The sequence below is a fragment of the Emydura macquarii genome, unplaced genomic scaffold (genome assembly GCF_026122565.2).
Source record: "Emydura macquarii macquarii isolate MOO-44397 ecotype Brisbane River unplaced genomic scaffold, CSIRO-AGI_Emac_v2 contig_1876, whole genome shotgun sequence".
Classification (NCBI taxonomy): Eukaryota; Metazoa; Chordata; order Testudines; family Chelidae; genus Emydura; species Emydura macquarii.
This window is the reverse complement of record NW_027132013.1, coordinates 27,691,938-27,718,501: the sequence shown is the minus strand read 5'-3', so window position 1 is coordinate 27,718,501 and position 26,564 is coordinate 27,691,938. Positions and strand designations below refer to the sequence as shown.

Sequence of the window (26,564 nt, the reverse complement as noted above, 5' to 3'; positions counted from 1 at the left end):
AAATTCATCTGTTTTTGAGGGAACCCTTCGTGAGCTCAAGAGGGTGCAATAGGTGAGCTATTCTGGGAGTACTCTAATTCTGTTTTCGGAGTAACACCACATGTGATTCAATTAACAATAGCTCATGTATGGAAACACCTACTTGTAAAACAAACCTGCAAGCATTCCTATAAAAGTCACAACACAAGGTATTTTATATGTGTATACATGCACACTGTGGAATGATTAAAACATCTGACTTACTCACCCACCCCTTCAAGGTTTTCATTTGGACACGACAAATGCCAAGGTTATGAAACTCAGCACAGACTGTCCCAGTCAACTTGCTTAGCAAGACTAGGAATCTAACTCATCCCAGAAATTACATTCAGTATTTTTCCTGACAGATTTCTCTCATATAACTTGATCAGAAGGCACAGATGGAGGTAGAGATCTCTTTTTAATAAATAAATAGATAAAAGTGATGCGTTCGCTGATGAAGTGACTGTGCTCCTACATCTTATCTACAAGCTAAGGTGCAAATTTAGTGTGTAAGTCACAGGCAAAATAATTCCCCTAAGCAGTGTATTACATGTGTCAATGACTGGTAAAATTAAAACATATGCAACATTACACGTGATAACAGACGTATAAGCATGGATTTGAGTTTTCCAGACCGTACATGCTACAATATCAATATCTTTCTCTAATGTGGAACATACCCCACTAAACTGAAAGATGACTAATTTGCTTTGGACACTACGCATACTTTCTGCAAGAGTTTAGCCCATGAAAATTATTGTCATGCCAATAGGAAAATATATTTGTATAAGGAACAATGCAAACAACTGTTTTGCTAAATACAATACACACCCTTCTACTTCTGGCATGAGATACATAGCAAAATTCCTTGTACAGTAAAATGTTTACTTTAGTGTGAGTAAAGAGCATTACACAGGTATTAATCACTGTAGAATGCACATTCCAGGATGTTGCTTTAAACACAGTATGTGCATAATACGATGCCACAAATACCAGTCACAGATAAAGGCAAAGAACATTTAATTTTACCAATAAAAATTAACTTTGACAAACTCTAAATGCACTTGCAAAAATTAAAATAACAATATCAAACTAAACCAACACTTTCCTCCCAATACCTCTATACCCCTCCTTTCTTCTCCTTACCGATTGCTGGGTAAACAGATGAGATTCACACGCTGTCCGGAAAGGCAAGTCTGCAGCTTAACTGAAAATACAGCATTCTACAAAATGGTGAAAAGAGGGATTGTGCGTGCTCAAGATGCTGCTGCTATTCTTTTTTGGCTTTACATTGAATTAGATGAGGTTTTTTGAGACTTTTTTGGGGAATGGGAAGCAGAAAAAGCAGAGATTTAGACCTCAATTCAGGACAGCACTTACGCACAGGCTATTTTCCTGAATCAGGGTACCCTGAACAATGCTGAGCTCACTCATCTGTAGCATATCCTGAAATAATTTTCTTGTAAAAGTAATTTAATTGCAGGCCTTCTTCTTCCCAGTTAACTAGTCTTTTATATTAATCAGGTTAAGAACCTTCCAGGATAGATCTTCAGGCCATCTTCTGAACATAAGGGTTTACGCCTCAAAACATCAAATAAAAAATTAGGAGTTCTCTGCTATTAATTAAGAGTTATTAATCATAAGTAGCAAAATTCGTAATGAAGAATTGTAATCTGTAGCAGCTTCTTGGCCAGTACATTCATTATTGTAAAAAATCTCAATTATTAAGCAGAGTAAAGAGGAGTGTCTGAAAAATAAGGCTAAAATAAGCAACTTAACTGCTGGAGAATAAACGTACCAGAAAAACTTATATCTAATAAGCAATCTACCATTCCTCTCATGTAGCACACCCCACAGCACCAATTCACCATTCACTTCTAATGATACCGATTCATTGCAGTTCTGAACAGCGTGCTTTCTTCATTTGCTTGCCCACATTCATCACCGGCCCCACCATTCTCAACCCTCTCTTATCCTTTACCTGAAGAACTCTCTCTACATTTCCTCCTCCATTACTTTCCCATGCAATTTTGTGCTTCAGCTGCTAGGTGCCACCAGTACATCCTTACACCATTGCTGCATACCTATAGGTAGGTGTAACTTCACTATTTACAGATCCCTGGCCATTATCTTGCATCCTTATTCAGTCAAAACTCCCATTGTTTGAATAAGGAATGTTTTGACATTCTGCCCAGCAAACTCAGGCTAAAGTAACGGTCAGAAAATGTTATTTTCAAAAATTAAAAAAAAAAATATTGAGTTTGTATTGGAATTTAAAACACAATCCTTTTCATATAATATAAAATAATTTAATAATACCCTGAATTAAGGGGAGCTATTTTAAAATTTAGGCAAATATAGCATTTTAACAAATACAAATGCTTTATATGCATTTTTAAATGTCCAGTCAATTTAAGCTCAACATTTAAGGCTTGTAGAAACTGTGATCAGTAGAAATGTTTCCATTATTTTTTAAAGTTCCACTTCAAAGAGTTTTATATTTAAACATTTTACTACAATGCTTGCAATGCAAACCTTGCAGCGTTGTGCTAGTGCATTAGACCCAGCAAGTTAAAATTTACAATAACAAAGGTGAAACTAGTTATTCTGCTTTCATTACCAAGATGAATGAAATAAAAAAATAGATGCATACAATTTTGTAGCCTAACTGAATAATTTAAATTACTAGAAATTTAAGAAATTTTCTAACTTTATAAAGTAAGTCCATGTAATTAGAAAAAAATCATCCCCCCACCCCCCCACCCCCCCCTTTTTTTTTTTTTTTTGGTGAAAGATCCCCAGTTTGAACTCTGGTGACAAAATAATGAAAGTGAGAGTTGATATTCGATAGTATTTTGCTGATTATTTTGCTGAACTCTATTGGTACAAATGACTTGTGGACTTAGTCAAATCAGGTGTAAATTAAGAGTTCACAAAAATAGGGAACTTCTATATTGCAGAGAAACTTGTGCATACATACACCAAATGCAAATAAGTACACATATAATTATCACACCCTGAGAGTCACCCATAAAGGGCAAATGGAAATTAACATGAAATGTACTTCATCTTCTTAAAGCTGCATGTATTTGGTTTTCCTTCTCTTTCCTTTCCATTTCTTACGTCTACTCACTCTGTTTATTAATTTTTTTCCATCTTCCCTGCATTTCCCCATCCTCACCACTTGATTTCCCTCTTCATCATGTGGGTAGTCTTTCACCCATCTTCTGTCTCTTCCCCTGAAGATTCCCCTCCCCTCTCCTCCACCCACACATACTTGGTTTCCAACTCCTCCATTGTTACCCTTTAGACTTCATTGCTCTTTAGTCCCCAAACTCTCCAAGGCCCCACAAGTCAGCTACCCAGCAGCAGCTTATAACAATGTCTTGCTCCCCCTTATTTCAAAGCAGAGAATTGGGCAGCCTTACCCTCCCTTCTGCACTACGAGATCTTTTTCAGATTAGTGGGGGGAAAGGGAGATCTACAAAGTCACCCTAGACCTAAAGTTTCAAAACAGAATGGTCACCTAGGTCCTCTGAAGATTCTGAGATAATGAAAGTCTGGATAGCGGAGGGAGGCAGTCTGCGCATCACCAGAGAGATTCCCCCAGAAAATAAAGGTAATCTGAAGGACAAGGGGGTTCTGATCAGGGGGTTTGAAATGTTGAGATCTGGACATTCAGGGCGGTCTAAATAAAGTCTAATTATTATTGGGATCACCTTCTAATAAAAAATTGACCCTCTCTAAATTGTTAGAGTAGGTATAATTATTATCACTGAGTGATCTCAGTAAACAGAGAATGAATGTCCTAAATAATAGAGGCCAAACATTTCAATAAAATAAAATGATTCCTACAGCATTTCGGCTTCACAAAGGGAAACATGCAAAGTCATGATGTCTCTTCTGTATAAACAAAGAGCACAGCTTCTATTCCCTCTTAGTGCAAAACAGCATAAACCACTGTTCTTAGGTAGAACAGTTCCTGAGGGGTAGCCATGTTAGTCTGTATACAGCAAAAACTACAAGAGTTCTGTGGCACTTTACAGATTAACAAATTTAATTTTTGTAGGCATAAGCTTTTGTGAGACTCAGCTCACTTTGTCAGATGCAGAGGTAGAATGATACAGTAAATAGGAAACATAGATATACAAGTGCATAGAGAACAATGGGGGAGGTGGATGAAAGCCGGGAACTTGAGGGCTAATGACAGTCATTGAGTAGGAGGTTCTTAGGTAATCACCTGAGTAACTATCTGATTGATCTTTCCTGTCCTGTCACAGGTAAGGCTACAGCTACAGCTCATTTACTTGATGACAGACAATAACATCACCTGTCACTTTTGTCCTCCCAGAAAGGCAGCAATAGAAATATTGCTGTTGGGCACCTGAAGCCTGATTTGTGTGTCAGTAAATATCCTCCCTACTCTATATATATAGAAAAATCATTATGTGGCTGGATCACATGATACAACGAGCAATTATCCTGTTACAGTGGCAAGGTTCCAATAATGCAATACAGCAAATAAATGCCACCCAACCAACAAACAGGAGGAGCAAAGTTAATAAGAAATTTCTTCTAAGCATTACGAATTCTTCCCACCCATTCCACCCAGGAAAAGATTAAATAAAGGAAGATACTTGTTTGTCCATCTTACATGATTTTTTTTCAATATACAATGCACCTAATCCCAGACTACACACATATATAAAAAGTATATATTCTAAGGTGCCTGGGAGTCTAGAACAGCTGGAGGATTGAACATATGAATGAAATACTTTCTAATGTAGAATAAAATGGATCCCATACTGATAAGACCATATGTTTTTCATAGAATATTAGGGCTCGAAGGGACCTCAGGAGGTCATCTAGCCAACCCCCTGATTCATGCAGGACCAACCCCAACTAAATCATCCCAGTCAGGGCTTTGTCAAACCAGGCCTTAAAAACCGATAAGGATGGAGATTTCACCACCTCTCTAGGTAATCCATTCTAGTGTTTCAATACCCTCATATTTAAAATGTTTTTTCCTAATATCCAACCTAGACCTCCCCCACTGCAACTTGAGATCATTGCTTGTTGTTCTGTCATCTGCCACCACTGAGAACAGCCTAGCTCCATCCTCCCTGGAGCCCTTCTTCAGGTAGTTGAAGGCTGCTATCAAATTCCTCCTCGCTCTTCTCTTTTGCAGACTAAACAGGCCCAGTTCCCTCAGCCTCTCCTCATAAGTCATGTGCTCCAGCCCCCTAATAATTTTCATTGTCCTCCATTGGACTTTCTCCAATTTGCCCACATAAAAAACCTGTTGAGGCCCAAAATTAAGATCTAAATCCAGGTCCAAAATTCTACAATGTTTGAGGTTGCTCTGATCCATGTTTTTAATTTAGGTTCATATTTAAATCACACATGTTTACAGGCTGGTTCTGACAAAAGTTCAACACCCATGGTGAGTAAAACTACAGAAGGAAATCTGATAGAAGAGAGTAAATTCCATTAAACCCACAATTTTACTATTAAGCCAAATGGTCCCATCTGGTTTGGCACTAGAATCCTGGAGCTGAAACCTAAAGTGATTATTCTGTTTGTGCTATGTAGAACTGCTTTTAGATATTGGCTTCCCTTCCATGAGGTAAATTGCAGAGCACACCAAAGTGTTAAAACCTAACTGTCCCATGTGGACATTACTAACGCAAACTAAAACGCACCTGGTTCATGTTATTGTAATCCTCTTTCAAACAGGACCATATTCATGCAAATGAAGTACCTCTTTGTTTGTACTCGCAGTGTCCATACAGAGCAGTTAGATTGCTACACTTTGGTGTGCTCTGCAATTCACACCTCCTTTGGCACTGCAGCACTGTGTAAGCTTAGTCTGAGAGAGCAGTGAGTAGGGAATGGGAAGAAAAGGAAGTCTTAAAACACATGACAGATGTTTAATCAGTATTGCTTAAAGCACTACTGGAAGGTGCTCGGGGCACGTCTATACGGTGACACTCAGAAAAGTTAAGGCAAATCAACTAAAAATATGAAGTCAATGCACATAAATTAAAGCACATTAAACCCTCACGTGGGCATTCTCATTCAGGAGTAAAGTGGTCTTAGTTTACATGACAAACCCTGAGATACTACAGTCATGAGCGATGAGTGCGGTATAAGAACCTATATAGAATAGAATATAGAACAGAATTGGCTGCCTACGCACAAGCCCCAGGATTAGCCTCTTCTAGTCAGGAGGAAAAGATGAAGGGGAAACTTTGCTCACTGCCCACTACCCTTATTAATAGTTACATTTCAGTTGGCAAAGATGAGACAGTCATTCCAGATGAGTGACACTTGGAAGGTACAGACTTAAAATGGCTACATTATTCACAAGTGGCAAGCTGGCTTGTAATAAAAACATCAACTTCCCAACAGAAATCTAATGCAGCTTGCGAAAATACATGTACCAACTTAGTATGATTTAATGTATGTGTCATAAATTTTGTGACAAATAATATAGTAAAACAATTTAAAATTCCTGCTTCCATCAACATATGAACTGGAGTCAAATTGGCCGGTTACCATCAATCATAAAAATTCCAACTTCAGTCCATACGTGCATAATAGTGGAGTTGATTTATCATTTTTTAATCATATTCCTACCTAATCCTTTCTATTCATTAATAAACTCTGTTAATTCTATTACAGATTTTAATACTATGTCTAATAATCATTAAGATCAAATGAATTCAAGTAACTCTGAAATGGAAAAACAACTGTTTTACTACGACACAGTAAAATGCTCCCTTTCCTGCATCATATTTCCCAAATGAATAATCCATCATATGGCAAAACTCTTTATGTGATAGTTTCTAATAGCCTTTTGTAGGCAATAATACTTAAACATGTCCTGAACTTCTATAAACATTACAAAGTCAAGATCCCAAAAAATCTGCCAGACAGAATCTCCTCAAACTACTCTTACATACCAAGAACAACATGCATCACAAGTCATAACTGACATCCCAGAACAGGATTTCTAAATTCTACTTTTTGCACCTCAGCAGTAAAATATGCTTTCTTCCATGAAAATCCTTTATTTGCTAAGATATGTCCAATGCAAACTTTATTATCAAATCAATAATAAAACATACACAATATTTATACCAGAAAATGTCATCACAAAGGTTTAAAAATAAAACAGTTGATCTAATTCAGATACTCTGCCAGAGGTCCTAGTCTATGATTAGTATTCCTAGGCACTAGTGCAACACAAATAATAATAAATTTAAATGCTATTAGTATTATTAATAACTATTCTGTAAAGCTTGACAAGGAAGGATAAATACAGAGGGGCGCAATTATGTAGAGCTTTGAAAGTCATGACAACAATTTTAAATATGATGCAATAATGGATTGGGAGCCAGTGGAGGGATACCAAAGAGAGTTACTGGGTCAAATCAATGGGCAAGGAAAAATTGTTTAGAAGCTGCATTTTGAATCGTCTAAAAGGGAACCATGTATATATTTGATAGGCCAGAGAGGAGGATGTTGCTGTAATCCTGACAGACTATGGGGTCCTGAACAAGTTTTGGCTGTTGGGATAGAAAGAAAAGGATTGATCTTGAACATGTTGAGAAGGAGATGCAGCATTTGGATATGGCCCAAATGGGTGGAGGAAAGGCAGAGGGAGAAGTCAAAAACAGCCCTGAAATTGTGGTCCGGAGTGACGGAGAGGATGGGGTACTGTTGACAGTGCCAGAGATGGGATGAAGTGAAGCTGGCTTTGGTGGGAGTTCCATTTTAGCCATATTCAGTTTTAAAGTACCAGACATCCAAAAGGAGTTGTCAAAGACACAAGCTGAAAAAACAGAATTGGGTGGGAGGAGAGACTTTAGGGGAGTACAAAGATAAACGTGGTTTGTAAAGACTTATTCAAAAGATCCTTATAATTACCCCCTATAGAAATGTCTTGAATAATTTAATTTTAAAGTAATATTTTGATAGGTTTTTTATTTTTATTCATTTTTTATTTTTGAGGAGGTCGGAATGGGATCATCATATTCTGCATAGGACACTTTTTTAAAAATACACTTTATAAAGCATTTTTTTTCCTATTAAATGTGATCAATTTGTAAATCCATTTGCATAAAACTCCATTGGTTTCATCACTACTAAATTTCTATATGACTTTTCCATAATGTTTCATTTCAGGGAACTCAATTTATCTTTCTCAGAAGGATGAAAAGTTTCTTCGGAGGGTTGAAAAGTAGAGTTGATCCCACAAGCATTCAACCCTGTGTTTTTAGGGAGCCTAAGGCTAAAATCCTGCCCTACAGAAATCAGTGGGAATTTTGCCATTATTTCACCCAAGGTGCTTGTACTTGAGGCTTAGCTCACCAAGCTACAATCACTGCATCCTTTTGCATTGGAGGCTAAGCAGCAAGTAAGAGCTGTGTGAAAACATGCTCACGTCTAGCAGAAAAGGGGGAGGAAGGGGGAAAGTCACATCAGGCTTTCATTAAAATGCAGAATGCTTTAGAGGTTTGCCTGAAGTCAATTAAGCCAGATCTTTGCAGTGAAAATTCTACCTCCTCATACAGGCGCAGAAGGTAGGAAACTCATATGTAAAATATGATCATGCTCTTCATGGTGATATTTCCCCTGGAGGATCAGATTCCACCATTTCCACTCTAAACAGCTAGCAATAATGACAGTAAAAATGGTGAGATTTTGCTGCTTGAAAAAATGTGTTCTCATGAAACCTGTGAAAATATTAAGTGTTTGCAAGTAAGTACATAAAGTGAAACAGATTCATTTGTACTCCACCACCCAGCTGGTTTTTAAAAAGGACAGGTTTCAAGTGGAGTATTCACCTCCTCTCTTTTTGCCTGAGGAGATCCCTAAAGAATCTGGCCGCTGTTGGCTAACTGTCAAATACAAGCTCAGAGGAACATATGCCACCTACGTAGTGTTATTCCTTATTCATTTAGAAAAAAATTACAAATAATAATAATTCTTTCACTTACAAACATTTTCCCCTTCAGACTAATTTAACTCCACCCTTATAAAGGTATTTAAGTATTACCTCCATTTTACAGATGGAGAATGAGGCAGGATAATCTGCCCACAAAGAAAACCTCTATAAAAGCCACGATTAGAGCTCATGAATTCATGGCGCTCACCTATGTTCAGACCACTACATACATTGCTCTAGTACACAAGTCTTGGATTTGTTTCAAATGTACTCAAAGGATCCCTGACTGGCAATCCACAGCACAGCTGAAGGAGGTTTTCATGCTTCAGAAACTGTGAAGAAAGCATCTGGCATTATTTTGTATTTCCTTTGCTATCATTTAAAACACTTATGTTTCAATAAGAGATCTCTCCTTCATAGCCTAGTTTCTCTTTCCTGCAAAGAAATCAAAATTCTGTTTACAGCATCAGAGTCTGTTGCCATAGAAACTGTGGTGCTATAGAGACAGCATGACTTCACTTGAGGATCAAGTATGATGGAAAGAGTCTGAGGGAGCAGAACCTTGTTTAAAGATGTAAACAATAGTATTAACTAAAAAGGTTGCTAAAAATAGCTATGAAAGCTGAATGGATTTATATTTCAGTCTAATTCATTTCAAAGTTGCCTCCAATATGAATGCCAATAAAGTTCTTTTTTCTTATTATTCTTTTTTCCCTTTGTTTAAGCAATAGGACAAGTTGTTCCAGCTTCAAGCAACTAATTTAGCCCCACATTTACTAAATAAGCATTTCTAACAGGGACCACAAGACCTGCATTTTTACCCCTTACTTGTCTTGGTGATGACAGTTCTTCAAACACAGAGATGTTATGTGCTGAAAGCTCTTTTACTTCATAGGCAAACTTTTCATATGCAAAGAACAATCATGTTACTATGGATGAAAACACTCTCTGCATTCTTCCCAGCACCAAATGCTGTAAATTGTTAAAGGGATACTTAGCTTTAATTTTTTTTTTAAAGTACAGTTTCTGATAGGGAACCCAGTAAGCAGAGTCTGTTAATTTTTTAAAATGTGTTTTTGGAAGATTTTTACAGGTATATCTCTGCTTTCCTATTTATGTTCATAAAGCACTTTTCAGCAAGGGAGACTCTGACTTAAGGCTTGGCTATGCAGATGAAAGCAAAGCAGACAAAGTGTTGCCAGTCCTCTGGATTTATGTCTTTGGGAGTCACAAGTTTTTAGCTAAGGCTGCAGCCAGTGCAGCTATGATGGGAGAAGTGCCATACCTCTCACAAATTTCAGGCTTACCCATAGGAAAACTTCCTCCACTTGGCTGCATTCCCTACTTTCTTGTCTCCTGGGGAAGAGAGCAGCCAGTCAGGGCTGCTTCAGGAAGCAGAGCAAGCTCTCCACTCTTTCCCCTCAGGATCAGAAAGGACTTTTTGGGAAGGGAACAGCTGACACCCTTCTTAGAGTCAGGAAAAAAGAAGTGAAAAGAGTTAAGTTGCTCAGGGTGACTTTCCTGCTCCCTCCTCCTCACCCCATCCCTCTCCACACCTACTACACCAGGGCTAGGAAGCTTAAGCTAGTGAAGAACCCCTGCAGCTGCCTCCCCACTCCAGGTCTGGAAGATGGAAGTGAAGAACATCAGGAACTGCAAGAGAAGAGGTTATATTGGAGGAACAGGCAGATGTGGGTGCTGGAGGGTGCATTATTAATAGTTGAGATATGGGTGGATGTGATGATTGGGGACCCAGTTAATTAATGAGAATTGGGGATTTTGGGAGAAGCTGGAAGCTCTGCCCCATAAGGCGGCCAGCAAGAGCAGCTCCCCCAGCAGGGGTCAGAATCACCTTACTCAATAAATTTGCAAGAGTTGACAGCACTAATTGTCACACACACACACACACACACACACACCGGGGGTGGGCAGAGGGAATTCAAAAATCAAAAGACAGACCAAAAACCTCAATATAACTTTTTTTTATAAATCTCAGAGAAAATCAACTATAAAAATGCTATTTTATCACTGACTTCTTTCTGTTATAAAATAACAACATAAGAAATGCCATACTGGGGCAGACCAATGTTCCACCTATCCCAGTAACCTGTCTCTGACAGTGACCAGTGCCAGGTGCTTCTGGCAGTTGGAAATTTAGGGACACCTGGAGCATAGGATTGTGTCCCTGACCATCTTGGCCAATAGCCATTGACATCTTTCATTAACTTGTCTAATTCTTTCTTTTTTAACCCAGTTAAATTTGGGCCTTTGGAACATTCCATGGCAATGAGTTCCACACATTGACTGAGAGTTGTAATCTTAGCAGTGCTATTAAATACAACACATAGATTCCCTGTCATGCCAGTCTGCACCTCAGGTGGATTCTGATATATCAATCCAGGCTGTATGCAAGCACCAGGGTTTATTGCTGTTAGTCACTTCTCCAACTTTCTGAGAGTCACTGTAATTCCTGTGTAGTAGGCAATGAGAAGCCTCAAATTCTTGCAGCTACCATGAAGCAAAAGCCAAGGAGCAGAACAGGGGAAACAGCCAGACAAAAAGTTAAGGAGAGAGCATAAAGCCCAACATTCCCAGAGACCATAGATATAAACTGCTAGCAGCTTCTCCTCCCACCCTGAAAATAGGGTTCATTCTTCCTCCTGCTTCTAGAGAGAGTGAGACGAAAAACTCCTGCTTCCTCTTCCACATGGTTCCCGTGCCCTAGAGGTAGTTACACCTTCCTGTTGCAACTCTGCCACTGCTGGGACAGAGGAAAGGGAATTCAGTGACCCTCTCTTATTCATAGGTAACAACAAACACGGAGCTAGAAAAATCTTGGCAGCTGCATTTTAGGGAGTTCTTGTATGTACAGAAGATATACAATTTTTTTACAGAAATAAACTTTTCAAAATGACTTATTTTAGATACTCATCTCTGATGATTGCTACAAAAAACGGACAGCAGTTCACCAAGTCCATGTTACTCATTCAAATGTTTCTGCTGGGGAAAGGGATTTACATGAATTGGCATAAACAGAGCTAATGGGTGGCAGCAGCAAGAGATATTGGCTCTGAGATTTGTCCTTGGAAATGGATTCTTAAGGTAGCCAGTTAAAGTATAGTGGGTGTGGTGAGGGCCACACTGTTTTATTTTTAAACCTAAACAAAACATAACATAAAATAAGTAAAAATCAAATAATATAGCACAACATTTTTCTATATTGCCATCTATTGCTGAGGCAGCTGGGCTCTTTAATCATGGAGATTAAAATGCAGAACAAGACCAAAACAAACTACTGATCAAATGTAAACAAGATAAGTGAGTTTAACATTGTGCTACACTCCAGTTGTGACTAAAAGGAACAAGTTCCAAAAAATCAGGGGAAGAGAACCAATATTTGAGAGATCCCTGACTAGACGGTGTCTAAATTTAGGTTCTGAAAGCAAGAGCTTTCCATCTGTTCTTAGCTATTGGGATGAGTTATCTTGTGAGAAATGCTCTGTCAGATAAAGAGTCCCACACTACTCCAGTCTTAAAATATCAACACCATCACCTTGAACTGAAAGCAAACAGGAAATCAGTGAAGACTTGAGTACATGCTGTCTATGTTCAAACCAGGTCTGCATTACTCATGAGATGGACAAATAGCATTCTGTTCTTCCAGGTGCTTGCAGATGAGCTTCAGGGATGGTCATAAGCGAAGTAGAGGGTTTTCAATCCTAGAGCTAAGGAAGGTGAGCATGGCTGACTTGAGGTTTTCACTTACAGACAGTTGCAGTGTCCTTGCCAATCATAAAGTTTCACATCAAGGACCACTGCTGTCTGGGCATCCAGGAATAATAATGGAACCAAAAGAACCAAGAGGCTGCTAACCATTTAAACACAAATCTAGTAAACATCCTCAACAGATGTTACAGATGCAGCCTTCACCCAACTCCTGTAAAAGCATCACTTGTGTTTCATCACAATTGAATCACCAGCAGTTTGTTTTCATCTGCATCCCTATCTCTGCCAGACACTGGGTGAATAATAGGAATGTAGAATTTGGGCTTTATAAAAATAAGGCTTACAATACCAACAGCATGTTGATGACACTGCCACACAGAACTTACCTCAGTAACAAACAACAATACATGTTGGATCTAAGCAAGTCACACCTTCTTATTCACATCCCTTTACTGCATGACCTAGCTCACCTCACTGTTATTAAAATATGGAGCTTTTGTTTATTCAAAGGTGAGAGCTTTTTCCCCCTTTCTTTATCTGAGTGTACCCTTTTGTGATGAAAGATTATATTTCATGGTAGACATCTAGGAAGTAGGAAAAAAGATAGGAAAGCCCTCTTTTCACTTTTCATATTAGGAAAATTAAAAAATTTCAAATGTAGTATTTTAATAAACAAATACAAGTTTCAGAAAAGAGACAGTGGAAGTCCTGTCAAAAGCTGAAATGCTGTACTTTGCATTTACATTGTCCTGTTTATCTAGTGATCTCCTGGACTTTTCTCACTGATTAGATACTATGTAAGTGATCTAATTCAGTACGTAGAAGTATGGTGAGTGAGATGAGTTAAGAGCTGTGTTCCTGTCAGTGTTTGGGGAAAAAAAAGTTAACTTGCTGAACACTCCTGTGAGGCAGATACTCTTTGTGTTACATCCATTTTATGAAGCAGTAATCTAAAGTAGAGAGAGAGGTTAGTACTAGCCCAAATTCATAGCGAGTCAACAGCAGATCCAGAAATAAAACCTGGGATGCTAGCTCTCAGTCTACCACTCTAATAACTAGAATACCTCTTTCTCTTGCTATTGCAAAATACTGAAATCATTTATTTACTTTGTATTTTAACGATATTATTTTGACACTGATTATAACTTATCCTCAGGTAAGAGAATAATACTAATTAATCATTCAGAAATAGCAGGGGTTCAGAAGAGGTTGAAAAAGTTATGAGACAAGAGAGACTGAAAAGAGTAAGTCTACCTGGTTTAGAATCCAGACAAATAATAGGGGACATGATAGAAAAATATAAAATAATGAATGACATATGAAAAGTAAATCCATCACTCCCATTTACCCACTGTAGTAATATAACAGCAAGTGGACCATCATTGAAAATGAAAGACAATACACTTAAATCCAGTACAAGGCACATGCAATTAAACTGAAGAATTTATTGCTAAAATATAGCTGTAAGGCCAAGAGTTTAATCCTTTTTTAATCCAACTAAATCATTATGGGTAAGATTTTCAAAAATAACTAAGTGAGTTAGGAACATGAGTCCCATTGCCTTTCATTTAGGTGCTTTAGAAAAATACCACAATGTATGAATAATGAGAACAGCCAGAGTTACATTACAATAAACATTTTTAAGGGCTATAAACCTTCTTGCTTAAGGCGCAAGCCAACAACTAGCTGATGGGGGTAGGAAGAAACAACCCTCTAGGAGCAGACTATTCCAAAAACGTCCAGCATTGGGTTTCTCATACCTTCTGCTGAATGCACTGGTACTGGGCTCTTTTACACACAGAATACTAAACTATATGGACCAGTGGTCTAATTGGATATGGCTACTCCAACGTTCCTATGCAAAGGAGGTAACAAAACTACACGTTAATATTCCTACTTCCACTCTGAATGTAAAAGCGTAAATGGGATGTTACCCAAACAGAATCAGCAAATCAGACTAAAATCTGGCATATTCAATACCCAAAATCTGTTCTAAACCAACAAGAAGGAAAGAGATAATCTCTAGTAATTCTGATGTATTAGACCATCTTCATCCCTCCACTAATTTAAATGGAGTTGCACCAGAGATGTGTTTGGCCCATTATATCAAAAAACACTGTGCTTTTTCATAGTAAGTTTCAAAAGATTACACCTTCTTAAAATAGCATCCGAATCCCAGAGAGTTTAAAATTACCTACCTACTTGGTAACTAATGCCACACTGAGAAAAAAAAAAAAGTTGTCAGGTTTTTTAGAATAAAAAAATAAATCACTATCTCTTTATATTTCACAAACCGACACTTGAAACATTACAACAATCCATTTCTCCAAGTTTTTCACTTTTTTTGTTTTACCTGCTTCAGTGTACTTCAACCCCACTTTTTCTTTTCTAGCATTGACTTCAGGTGGTGGCCAGACAGCATGAAGTCTCCCTGGAGTTTTGTCATCTTGCTCTGAGGGATTCAGGTCAGGCTATTAAAAATATGAAAGAGAAGATTAAAACCTTTCAATATTAATCCATTCAAAAAATGGTAAATGCTGTATTTAACTAAACTTGTGTATTTAAAGCAATGGTCATTCATAACTGTTGCTCATTTGCATTATAAAATGAAACCAGGATGATTACCAGTTTGATTCTGACCCATTATAATTAAATTCAGTCAGTGAGGATGAAGAAGGGAGGAAAAGTGTATAAGAACAACTGCTTTAATGAGGGGGAGGGGGGAAGGAACATCACAAAGCTTACTAACATGTTACATGCAGCATTTTTATTTAAACTTAGCAAAGTGGCTCTGAGAAGCTGCTTGTCCTGTTGTGAATGGAGGAGGCTGATACTGGGTCAGGAATGTTAATATTTATTCTGTATCTATAGCTAAAGTTGGAAGAGCCAAACATGGTTTTGTTTCAGATGAACTGCAGTGGTGCTCACTAGTATGACTGTGATGCATGAATAAAAAATGCTCTGCTAGTATCTACATTTTCTTCACCACAAGAGATTTACTGTAAGCTGATATTGTGTCTACAAGGTCTCAGTCTACCCAAGAGAAGTTCTTAGAAGGTTTCTGAAAAAGGGGGAAAAAAACCACATTTGAAAATGGAAATTTGAAACTTTGAGTGCAGGCAAACAAACTCTAGGTTATCCAGCTTCAGATTTACGACTCAATCCTGCAACCCTTACTCATATAAGCAATCCTACTGTAGTCAGTGGAAACAGTTTTATGAATTACATCAGCACACATCCGTAATTGTTGAAGGATGTGTCCATTTTCTGCCCATTTAACTCAAAAGGGTCTTTTATTTATTGGTTTATGTGCATTTAAGTTCAGGTCCTTACTATTAATTTATATTGGCTTATTCAGGACTCTCAGTGTGGGATAGTTTTGTTTTTGTTTTTTGTTTGTTTTCCCTTAAAAAGACACACATGCAAAATATCATATTGACAGAGGCTCCAATCCTGTAAACATATAGGAACATGCTTAACTTTAAACAGATTTCAGAGGGTCTACTATCCTGTGTAAAGCTGACAATGTGGAACAATTTGTAAGATCAGGGTTTAGGTATATAGACAATAGATAGTGAAGATACCTTTTAAGGCTCTCTCCTGGACAAGAACCTAGAAACTGTATACAACTTATTGTCTATTGCATCATCCGTCATAATACAATTCTTTCTAAGAGGTTTTAAATAACAAAATGGAAAAAAAACCTCTACTTTTTTTAATCAAAGCCATTATAATAAAGATAGTTTAGAGTTAAAGGTGACACTGACCTCTGATAACTCTCTTTAGGTTTTCTTGAAGTTTAGGTATATGGTATGAGATGTAATAGTTACAATAGGAATAAGAAGCGTGAATTTCAGCCTTAACTCTCAATTTCTTCACTTTTAAGACATTTAACTGAGATAATTAAAGATATTTACAGTAAATACTTATAGTTTAATCTTGATTCAGAAAGCACCCACATTTCATGAAAGGAAAGCAATAGATTTACTGCCATATTTTTTAAATTAGACACTGATGTCAGGGGCCTCACAGTTTATGGATTCCCAACTTGAGATTTCTTTGGTCTAGTGTTCAAACGTGCTCATTATCTGCAGCTCTCTCTGACCTCAGTCAGAACTGCAGGTGTTCAGCACTTGTGAAAAGATGAAAGGTATCTCAAGTTGGGAAGCCAAAACTTGAGGCTCCCAAAATCTGAATTTCTACCTTTGTTATTTTAGTTCACACTAATCATTTTGTCAGCAGAAATTATTTTATATCCATTTACCTCCAGACCTTAAAATGTAAAAGTAACTCAAACCTACAGATTTCAGGTCAGATGCTCCATTCCCAGACTTTGATCTTGACCTTTCAAACACTGCTCTAAGCGACTCTTTTTCATTTCTCATTTTGCGTTTCAGGGCTTCGAGCTCTGTAGTGTCAACAGTCATCTCCTTTTTTGGAGGCCGCATAAACAAAGCTTTAAAAGCATCCAATGCCGACTCAGGTGGGGTTGGTTTTGTTTCTTCAGTGGGGGGCGGAGGCTCTATTTCATCAGTGACTTTGCTTTCCTGGCCTTCATCGCTGGTCTCGGTCTCCTTAGTTGCCTCACCTGAATCTTCTGCTTTATCTTCATTTTTAGGGACATCGATGTTTAATAGATGAGAGAGCTGTTCCAGGAAAGTAAGATTTGTTTTAGGCTCAGCTGGTTTCTTTTTAGGGGGCAGGTCTGATGTAATATTAGATTTCTTAACAGGCTGTTTTAATTTAAGCAGAGCCAAATCACTGTCCTTCTGTTTAATTTCTGTGACAATCTCTCCCTCTTCTGCAGCTAGACCTTTCTTTCGCACACGCAATCCACTAAAGAAAGCAGGTAGCTGAAAGGTCTTTTCACCCCCAGCTGGTTTTGGGGTGGATGTATTATTAGAGCTGTTTGCTGAAGATCCTTGCTCTTCTCCACTCGTAGGCTCTTGAAGATTCTCCCCTAGAGCAGGTGAGCCAATGCAGTGCTCGTCTGTTAACATTTTGTCTTCTGTAGCTGAGCCACATTCCAGATCATCATTCAGCTCTGTTGGAAGCTGCTGAGAAATGGGTGAGGTTGACTCAGTTTCATGTCTCTCTACAGTGGCATTACTTTCACTGTACTCTTCTGATTCCAGTTCTTCCTTATCCTGGTTGTCATTCTCTAAAGACTCAGTAGACAAAGCCACATTATTTAACACAGATTTGTTTGTTTCATCTCCATCATTGTCTAGGTCTGTACTCTCATTGTCCGACGCTGTATCACTTGTCGTATGAGCCAAAGTATCATGTACAAAAATGGCATCCTTGTCATCTCTTTCACATTCAGGCAAAGGAGGTTCTACAGACTCCAAATGAGGAATAGGTGGTTCGTTCAGTTCAGCTAGCTCCCCATTCAGGTCAGCCTGGCCACCAGCCTCTGGGTCAGCCTGGCCACTGGCCTCTGGGTCAGTCTGCTGTATTTTGGGAAGCACATGATATACTTCTGGATCAGCCTCACCATCAGCGCTCTTGACTTGACTGTCAGCTTGGGTATTTGTATCAGTATCAAAAGTTCGAAATGCTTTAAGCACTGCTTGTTTTTCCGAAGTTGCTGGTTCCAATTTAGTAGTAAATCCAAAAAGTGCTTTCATAGAAAATGTAGTGAAGAAAGGCTGACTGGCTTCAGTGTCTGCTGCATGCCCTTGATCCGAAAGCTCACTGCAGTCAGATGAAGTGCTATTTGCTTCCATTTTGGGGAAAGCACGATATAGCTTTTACTTTTGTTATTACTATTAGTTAACTTCTATACAATTGTTTATGACATCCATTCATTCTGTTAACTTACATCAGGAAGTGCAAGGGGAGCTCTTCTTTTTGTATCATCAGGGAAGCCGGTCTGCCCCAAGTCACACTAAAAGCGTCTGTCAAATTTTACAACTCCCATCCAAGAGAAACAAGAAGGCTCTGTGTCTTGACATACAGCATTAAAAGTTCTCGGCAGCTTCAGCAGTTGTTCCTTTACACAAAAGGCTTTTTGTCGTGGAAAATCTTCCAGCACTGTAATCTCAGTTGAAAACTCGACCAATGATCACTGCCCCAATTCTTGCAATCCTACTGGCTACACACAACTTCCTACTTGTTAAAAGTGCAGCGTAACTGTATAAGTGAAAGCCTGTTGAACAGAACGATTGGCATTTGCAGTTTGCTACTTCCTTATGCCAGCCCAAGAGTTGTGAATGTCTGTCAGCTGAAAACTCCTGAAAGCTTCTTTCATGTAACCTTCTCCACTTTGTCTAAGACCGCCTTTAGCAAATCCAGCAACACAAACACTCTCTAAAAATTAAAAATCCAGATAAAGCAATACTTCAAAAATGCCTACAAAAAAACCCAAAATAAAACAAAAATCTTCTTTGATCTTCTGGAGTGTTCTGAAATTCTCAACTGGCCAGAGTAACTAGACTTAGTGCCCTTGAAACGGAATAAAAAATATCAGGCTCTCTTCCGCTTTGCTGCAGGTTTCATCTGGAATGCAGATTTCAGCCTCCAGGGCCAGTGAAAGAAATGAACAAGACTGGTTTCATATTACTACTGTTTTAACTCTCCACAGCTATTTCTGTGAACTATAAACAGGTATTATCAAACGTTCACCACACCCAGTGACTGAAAGCTGTATGGGTAGACAGGGTAAACAGTCAAAGCTCAGAACTAAGCAATTAACTGTGTGGAGAACAGGAGATGTGTTACCTTTTCAAAGTAATTTCAAAGTACAGCACCTTTTGCAGAGCCATTTCAGGTCAAAAATTTCTTCTATATTGCCTACATAAAGCTATATACGTAAAGGGCTCTCTACGATAATTTCACTGCTTGGGAATGAAGTCTGTACATCTCAGCATTTCCAAGGAAAAATTTTTATTTGTCAATATATAAGTAAAGCTAACGCACACAATCTGCAAAAGTTCTCTCACATTAAGACGTACAGGTTCATTTTTATTCTTTTTCAGTTTAAGAAACTGCAGAAATTGCAAATGCATGAGAATTTCCCAATTTCCTCATCTACTTCTTCCTGCACCATCAAGAGACTTGTTAAATGGGAGACCACAGATTCACCCCTTATGGATGACACAGTGGTTATTGTGCTAATGTTCTAGATACAGTGGTCCATAACCCACCTAATCATGAAGATTACAGCATATTGCTAATGTGAGGTTAATTTCCACCATTAATTTCTGTGATTTTAGCTTCCCCTGAAGAAAAGCCATTTGCAAATAATATACACTGATATGCCAAAATTTAGAAAAATCTTAACTCTGAGGCTGGTTATCAAAACAGATAATGAACATTTGTGTGTCCTGTGCATGGAGAAAGTGCACCATCAATTTATTATATTTAACTTTATGCCTAAATATTTCAAAAAATTCAGAAAGCATGAAAATAATATGGGAAAAGTTATTTTTGAAAATGTGAGATGACAAATTAACAAAGTTCATAAAGTCTCAAACAAAAGCTGATTATACATCTGACATCTGCTCTAAGAACAAAGCCTCCCTAACATCAAATTATGATGTTAAAGACTTATTATCTCAGGCATACACACCTTATTGAATTATAATTTGCATGCATACACACACGCAAAGGTGAGGGTGGGAACCATTCCAAGTGCCTTACCCTCATTTGTGACTTAACCGTGAAACAATATAGTCTGTCCTATCACCTATCACCTCATATGTTCTTTAAAACTTTACAGGATTCTTTAAAACTTTGGGCTTGTTTCTTCATTGTGCTGATGGGGCGGTGGAGAGGAAAGTAGAGGTGTGCAAATAACCAAGTGGTTGGGCCAGTGGCCAAATTTTTTTTGTTTGTTTAAATTTCATTTTAGGTACATTGAACTATTTTTGCTTGAAACGAGACATTCCATTTAGTTTTGGGGGTTTAACCTTTTTAAAAGCAATACAATGGTACTGAAATTTGAAATAAAAAGGTGTTTTGAATTAAAACAATCAAAATAGGTTTTGTTTAGAAAAAGTTGCAATTAAATGTTTTGATTTTTTTGAATGTTTTTCTTTTTTTATCTGACTGAAAATCATTTGACGGATTTGATCTAAATTCACTAAATGTTTTGGTTGTCTCAAATCGGCAAGTTTTTGCCCAACATTTTGCCAAGCTGTTGGTGTAAATTAGGGAGCTGGTAAAAACTCTCCAATTCTCAGCCACCCAGCCCTGGTGAAAATGAATGCTGCAGGGGCAGTTTTAATTTATGCCACTGGCATAAAGTCCCACACCAGCAAAGAACTGGGCTACCAGATAGGGTGACCATATGTCCCGATTTTATAGGGACAGTCCTGCTGTTCGGGGCTTTTTCTGATATAGATGCCTATTACTCCCCACCCCATCCTGATTTTTCACACTTGCCATCTGGTCACCCTACTACCAGAGCCACACTCTCTGCCTGGGCCATTGTGCTGGGGCAGATGTGCTGGTGCAGGTGGCAGTTTAGCTCTGGTGAAGATTCCCCTTACAGAGGAATTCTCTAGTGCAAATCTCTGAGCATTTTAAATTCACTTTGTGCCACGTAAACAGTGTGAAGTGAAATGAACTTAATGGACCAGCGACTCCAGCCCACAACATTTAAATGTCTACCTATTTTTATGTCAAGACCCATAATAGAGACTTGGTTTTTATGTTTTCTTAATGCTTCATTTTGCCTACACTCCCTTTTTTTTCTGTTGTTCTTATTGCCATGCTTGTGCTTTTACTATTTCCATTTATTTTATTTTATTATTTTATTCATTTGAGATATAGTCAGTTCACAATGGAGGAACAGTGATTCATATCAATTTTTAAATAATTGGTGTGATGGATCACTTGCCATGAGTCTGGCCCACAAACTGTTTCAGTCTGCCCTATTCAAACTAAGCTCATTCATCCATATTGTACCAGTCTATTATCCTTGTATTAATATTAGATAACACTTTTGTGCCCGCTATGTAATCTAGGAATAGTGATTGAGCTGCAATAATTTTATGAATATTGTATGTGACCTGATTATTGAGATAATCACTGTCTATCTATACTGGGTTATTGAGTTTTCACATATGAATGTATTGGTTTAGTTTAATAGGAGGCTCTTGGGAAAACAAGTAGGAAGGCAACACAACAGATCTTGATAAGTAGCCTCCCAAGAGACACTTGGGTGTGAGTACAAAACAATGGCTGTTCTATTAGCAATGAAGCTGTTACTTCTAGGCTCCAGCCCAAAGTTACACAGCTGTTTTGCCAAGGTTGGCAGCTAAGGGATCAAAAGGAAACTAAAGGGTTAAAAAGACTCTGAAGAGAGGGAAAGCCGTGTTGAGTGAGTAAGCTGTTCCTGGAAGAACAGACTGACTGACAGGGACACCGAGGCAAGTCCTGTGAGTGTGTCTTAAGGAGCTGGGCCCCACCCAAGCTTCCAGGGGATGATAAGACTTGGGGAGGACAGGCTGAGCAGCATACACTCTTTATAGCTTTAAGATCTTTTTTTCTGAAATGCTTTGCAAAGCAACATATTGTATATTTAAGAAGGCTGTCTGGTCACTCAATGCCATTGGTAATAGCTCCTGAGGAGCAGAACTGCAGGTACCAATCCTAGCTTGGGCCTACTAAAATAATCACAGTTAGTGCTAGGGACTGCAACCCAAGGCCCAGCCTGAGTGTAGGATAATCACATGATTCCACCCCGAGAAAGCTGACAGTAGAGAGGCTTGTCACCTGCGAGGACGTACTCGAAGAGAGCGGGTGCAGACCAAGGTGCAATTAGCCCAGTACTAGTGACAGTACTCATTTGCAGTGAAAGCTCAGGAGATTTCTTTACCCACTGTTTATATGTACTCCAAATAAACTGTAGACTTCTACAATAAAGACTTTGAGTCCAGCTGTCAGAGTTGGACCAGTGAAAGAAGGGGATGTAATATTGGGGAGCTTGGGTGTCCATGAGAAACTTTCCCTTCAGGCTCCAGAAGTGGAAATACCTTGTGATGATGCAATCCCTACAGAAGCAGCTACTCTCGAGGAAGGTATCTAGCAAACAACGCCTGTTTTTATTTTGCCTTTTTCACTTCCTGAAGCACATTATCAGGGAAACATTATCTCCATCCCAAAGCCATCAGAACCTTAGCCTGGGGGAAGGAGCCCATCATTTTATCCACTACTGGGAAAAATATCCCAAGACCCATGTATTCTACAAGCAATTCAAGGTTACCACACAATCTTCAGGTGACTCAGTTTACCAAGCTCTGGCCTCACACAAAACCTCCACAATCCATTCAGATTTCAAAATCAGACAGTCGCCTCAAACTGAGAGCATCATTGGTAAAGAAACAAGCACTCCTATCTAATGGATAAGGTGTTTCTGAGTAAAACATAACTAGTGTACAAAAAAGAAGGATATTATTATGCAGTGAGAAACGAATGGGACTGGGTGGCTTGATTGATATATAGAAGTTTTAACACTGAGGGAATCAATCTCCTGTGAAACATCCTCTAGTAGAACTGCCTACTGTCCCTGGAATTTATGGGTGCACATTTCTCAGTACCCCTCTATAAATAGCTACACTTTCTCTAAGAAGAACAGACTATGGCAATTTACAAACCTCCCATTGGCCTGCACTGCCCTATCATCAGCTTTCTGATGCTTCAGAAAAAGCTCCTGAAACCAGTGGTAGCAGAAACAGGAGGAGTCGACATACTAATGATACCACAGAACAAACATTCTAGACAACTGGAAGCACATTTAGTAATCCACACCCTTTTTGACCTACATTTAAATCACAGACAGAAGTTACAAACCCATAACCCTCTCAGGGACAGAATTCTTGAGGTAATGCCTTCCCTGGGGAGTCTTAAAACTTCCTCTGAAGAAAACACACAATAAAAGGTACAAAGAAAATAACCCTTCCCCTTAAGAATGCAAACCAGGGTCCTTTCTGTCAGCAACAGTTCAGGTAACATTTCCAGATCCTTTCCATTACCAGAACCACAGATGAATGGGATGAACATGAAGACATAGGCTAGCCTAAAAGCAAATGGTAACACTATATAGGAAGTTAAGAAAGAATTTCAGTGTGGCTCCAATGCACAGGTGTTGTAAATGAGAAGTGTTTGAACCATCTCTTGAAAATGATTACACAATCAGCGGTCAGTCAGTTGTTCTACAGAGGGCAAACCATTATCAGAGAAGAATAATTTCCACAGCAATTCACTGGAATATCTATCTGACTTGTTTACCATCAAAATAAAAAAGGATAATGTTGGTTGTGTGTTCTCTTCTGTTTAGACGAGGTCTCGGCATTCAGATACTACAAAAGGTGGAAGCTCTGAATTTGAGGGCTTGTCTACACTTACCTCGGATATTCGGCGGCAGTCGACCAGAGTTACACAAACTACGCAAAAAACTTGCGTAACTCCTGTCGACTTCTGTGCTTCTGTTCTGTGCTCTGTCTTCAATGCACTGCGCTGACAGGAACCACGTTCCCATCGATGCAGCGCTACGCCACTTGAGGAGGTGGTCTTAATATGTCAATTTCTGGATTGACTGAGCGGGTCTTCACTGACCGCACAGTCGATCCTGAGAAGTCGATCTGACGGCGGCGAATTTGCAACCATCAGTGAAGACATAGCCTTAGATTGGGGACAAAAACCACTAACGATTGTGAGACTGAATATAGCCTATCACACCAATTATCCAGGCAGATAGAATGCACATACCATAGTAAACTGGAACTCCAAATGTCTAGTAGACTCAAATGATCCAACACTCAAAACAAAACTCAGGTATTTACATGTTTATAGCAAACTGCATACATAGACCTGTTCATTTTCTGCCTTAAACACCAACTGGAAAAATAAGTCTTGAGGTACTCATATTTGAGTAGTGACACCATGTAATAACCATATGATTATGATGATGGATTTTGGTGTTCATAGTCCCTGATTAGATTAAATTGATTTTGAAAGACTTTTATTCCCTCTCGCCCTGTCCACTAGATATCCTTACATGGCAGAACTAAAGTGCCTTTTCTGAGCATTTCCATACCTTACTGTGCTTTGATTTGTTTCAATTTTAACCTTAATTCTTAACTATTTTTTCTGGTTTTATAAATGTGTGCTTTTGAGAAATTTACAATTAGCCTGTAATGGATTTAACCCTACATTCCTTTCAATTTCTAACACATCAGGCCTCTTACACAGCTTTCAGAAGTAACTCATGTGCAGCTTGCAAGGCCTTCACCACAGTGGTATGTATGTTTATGAAGGAACTTGAGATCCCTAAAATAAAAATTGCCCTTAAAGCAGCATGGTGAGAATGTGATGGCTAGTGGTCCTCATGAAATCTGGATCCCAGTCCTACTACACAGGTAAATACAATAATTCTTATTTTCTGTTTACCAATTTGGTCATTAAACCAGGTTAATGACTTCATCAGTGTATCTCCAAATAGAAGTTAAGTTTTGGCTCAAATCCCAACTGTGAGATTTAACAAAAGATATGAAATGGTCACACAGAGAGAGTGCTAGAAATACCACATAATGGGATCTGGACAGAGTGCATCATTCCTATGCAGATAATTTGGAACTACAAAGATAACCTCACCCTGAAAGAGCTACTAGTCAAATTGCTCACACTTCTGCGTCATATCCTTCTAAAGGGCAGACATCAAAGTCAAAAGTGTTATATAGGTGCCAATTTCAGCTTAATTGGGTGTTCTTCAGCTGGGAGTACCAAAATAGCCTCTTGCTTGGTCATTTACTCAGCCATTAATCAGGAACAGAATTAAGTCATTATGTCCAGCTGCATGTCTGGGTCAAGAGACATGGTTTAAAAAAAAAAAAAAAAAGATTGAGATCACAACCCCAGATGATATGAGACATTTCAAGGTTGCAGAAGAGAGAGGGACATAGGAACAAAGGAATATGGGAAATGGGATAAAGACATCGAAGATCCACTTGTTAATGAAAGTACTAGTGAAAGCTATAAGAGTTCATCTTTATTTTGTCTGCTTTTCTAGAGCAATAATAGACAATTAGAATAGCACTGGAATAATGTACTTTAAGTCCTTGTTTGGACCACTGTTGGACTTAGTGCTTTTAAGGTTTTATCCTCTGTTCAATGACTGTCTCCAGCCCCTCAATTTTTGGAAGTTTGTAAGAGTCAAAGTAACGTCAGTTGTCATGTTAAAAATATTTTTTAGGCTTTTTGATTAAAAAAAACATTGACATAAATAAATTGTGAAGTTGAAAGCTTGTCAAAGGATTTTTCCTATATATAAATTACAAGTTATTCTCTTTCCCAGTCCTCCAGGCAGCTAATCAACAGAAGTGGGTCTCTCTCAACTATATAGGATCCCAGAGATTAACTTGCAGTTTTGTAGGTGCTGATGTTGCTAAGACCACTAGATGGCTGTTTGTAGCTGAGCCCACACTGCAGCTCTGCTGAGCAATCGAAGCGGCTGCAAGGGGGTACGCAACAGCACGAGAGGCAGCGTGGTCTACTGAATTAAGCACAGAACTCCTGTGAACTAATCTTGAAACTGACACAGATTATCTGTGCCCTAGTCAAGTCATTTCATCTTCCGACCTTAATTTCTCCATTTATAAAATGAGGATAATACAACTATACTACACAGTGGTGTTGACAAGATTAGTTAATGTTTGTGAAATGCTAAGTATTATTATGAAAGAGACACAAACACAAAATGGAATACAGGTGGGAGCAAAGGTGAGAAGCAGAATGATTCAGTGGATTGGGCACTAGATTTGGCCCAAGCAGATGCAGGTTCTCGTCACTTCTCTACTATGTTGTGTGAACTTCTATGTGCCCTTTTTCGCCCTGCCACATTTTGTTAGTCTTGGCT

At 38.5% G+C, this 26,564-nt stretch overlaps 1 protein-coding gene across 2 annotated transcripts in view; it reads right to left on the bottom strand.

The window, feature by feature from the left end:
* LOC137159571 (formin-like) overlaps positions 1-18,755 on the bottom strand; it is a 233,597-nt gene extending 214,842 nt beyond the window's left edge. For both annotated transcript variants that reach the window (XM_067558036.1, XM_067558037.1), the window contains exons 1-2: positions 17,002-18,755; positions 15,054-15,171 (exon numbers count right to left, since the gene is read on the bottom strand). In XM_067558036.1, the coding sequence (XP_067414137.1) occupies positions 15,054-15,171; positions 17,002-18,429 (1,546 nt within the window). In that variant the 5' untranslated portion in view covers positions 18,430-18,755. The remainder of the gene's footprint in view (positions 1-15,053; positions 15,172-17,001) is intronic.
* Between the last annotated feature and the right edge of the window lie 7,809 nt (positions 18,756-26,564).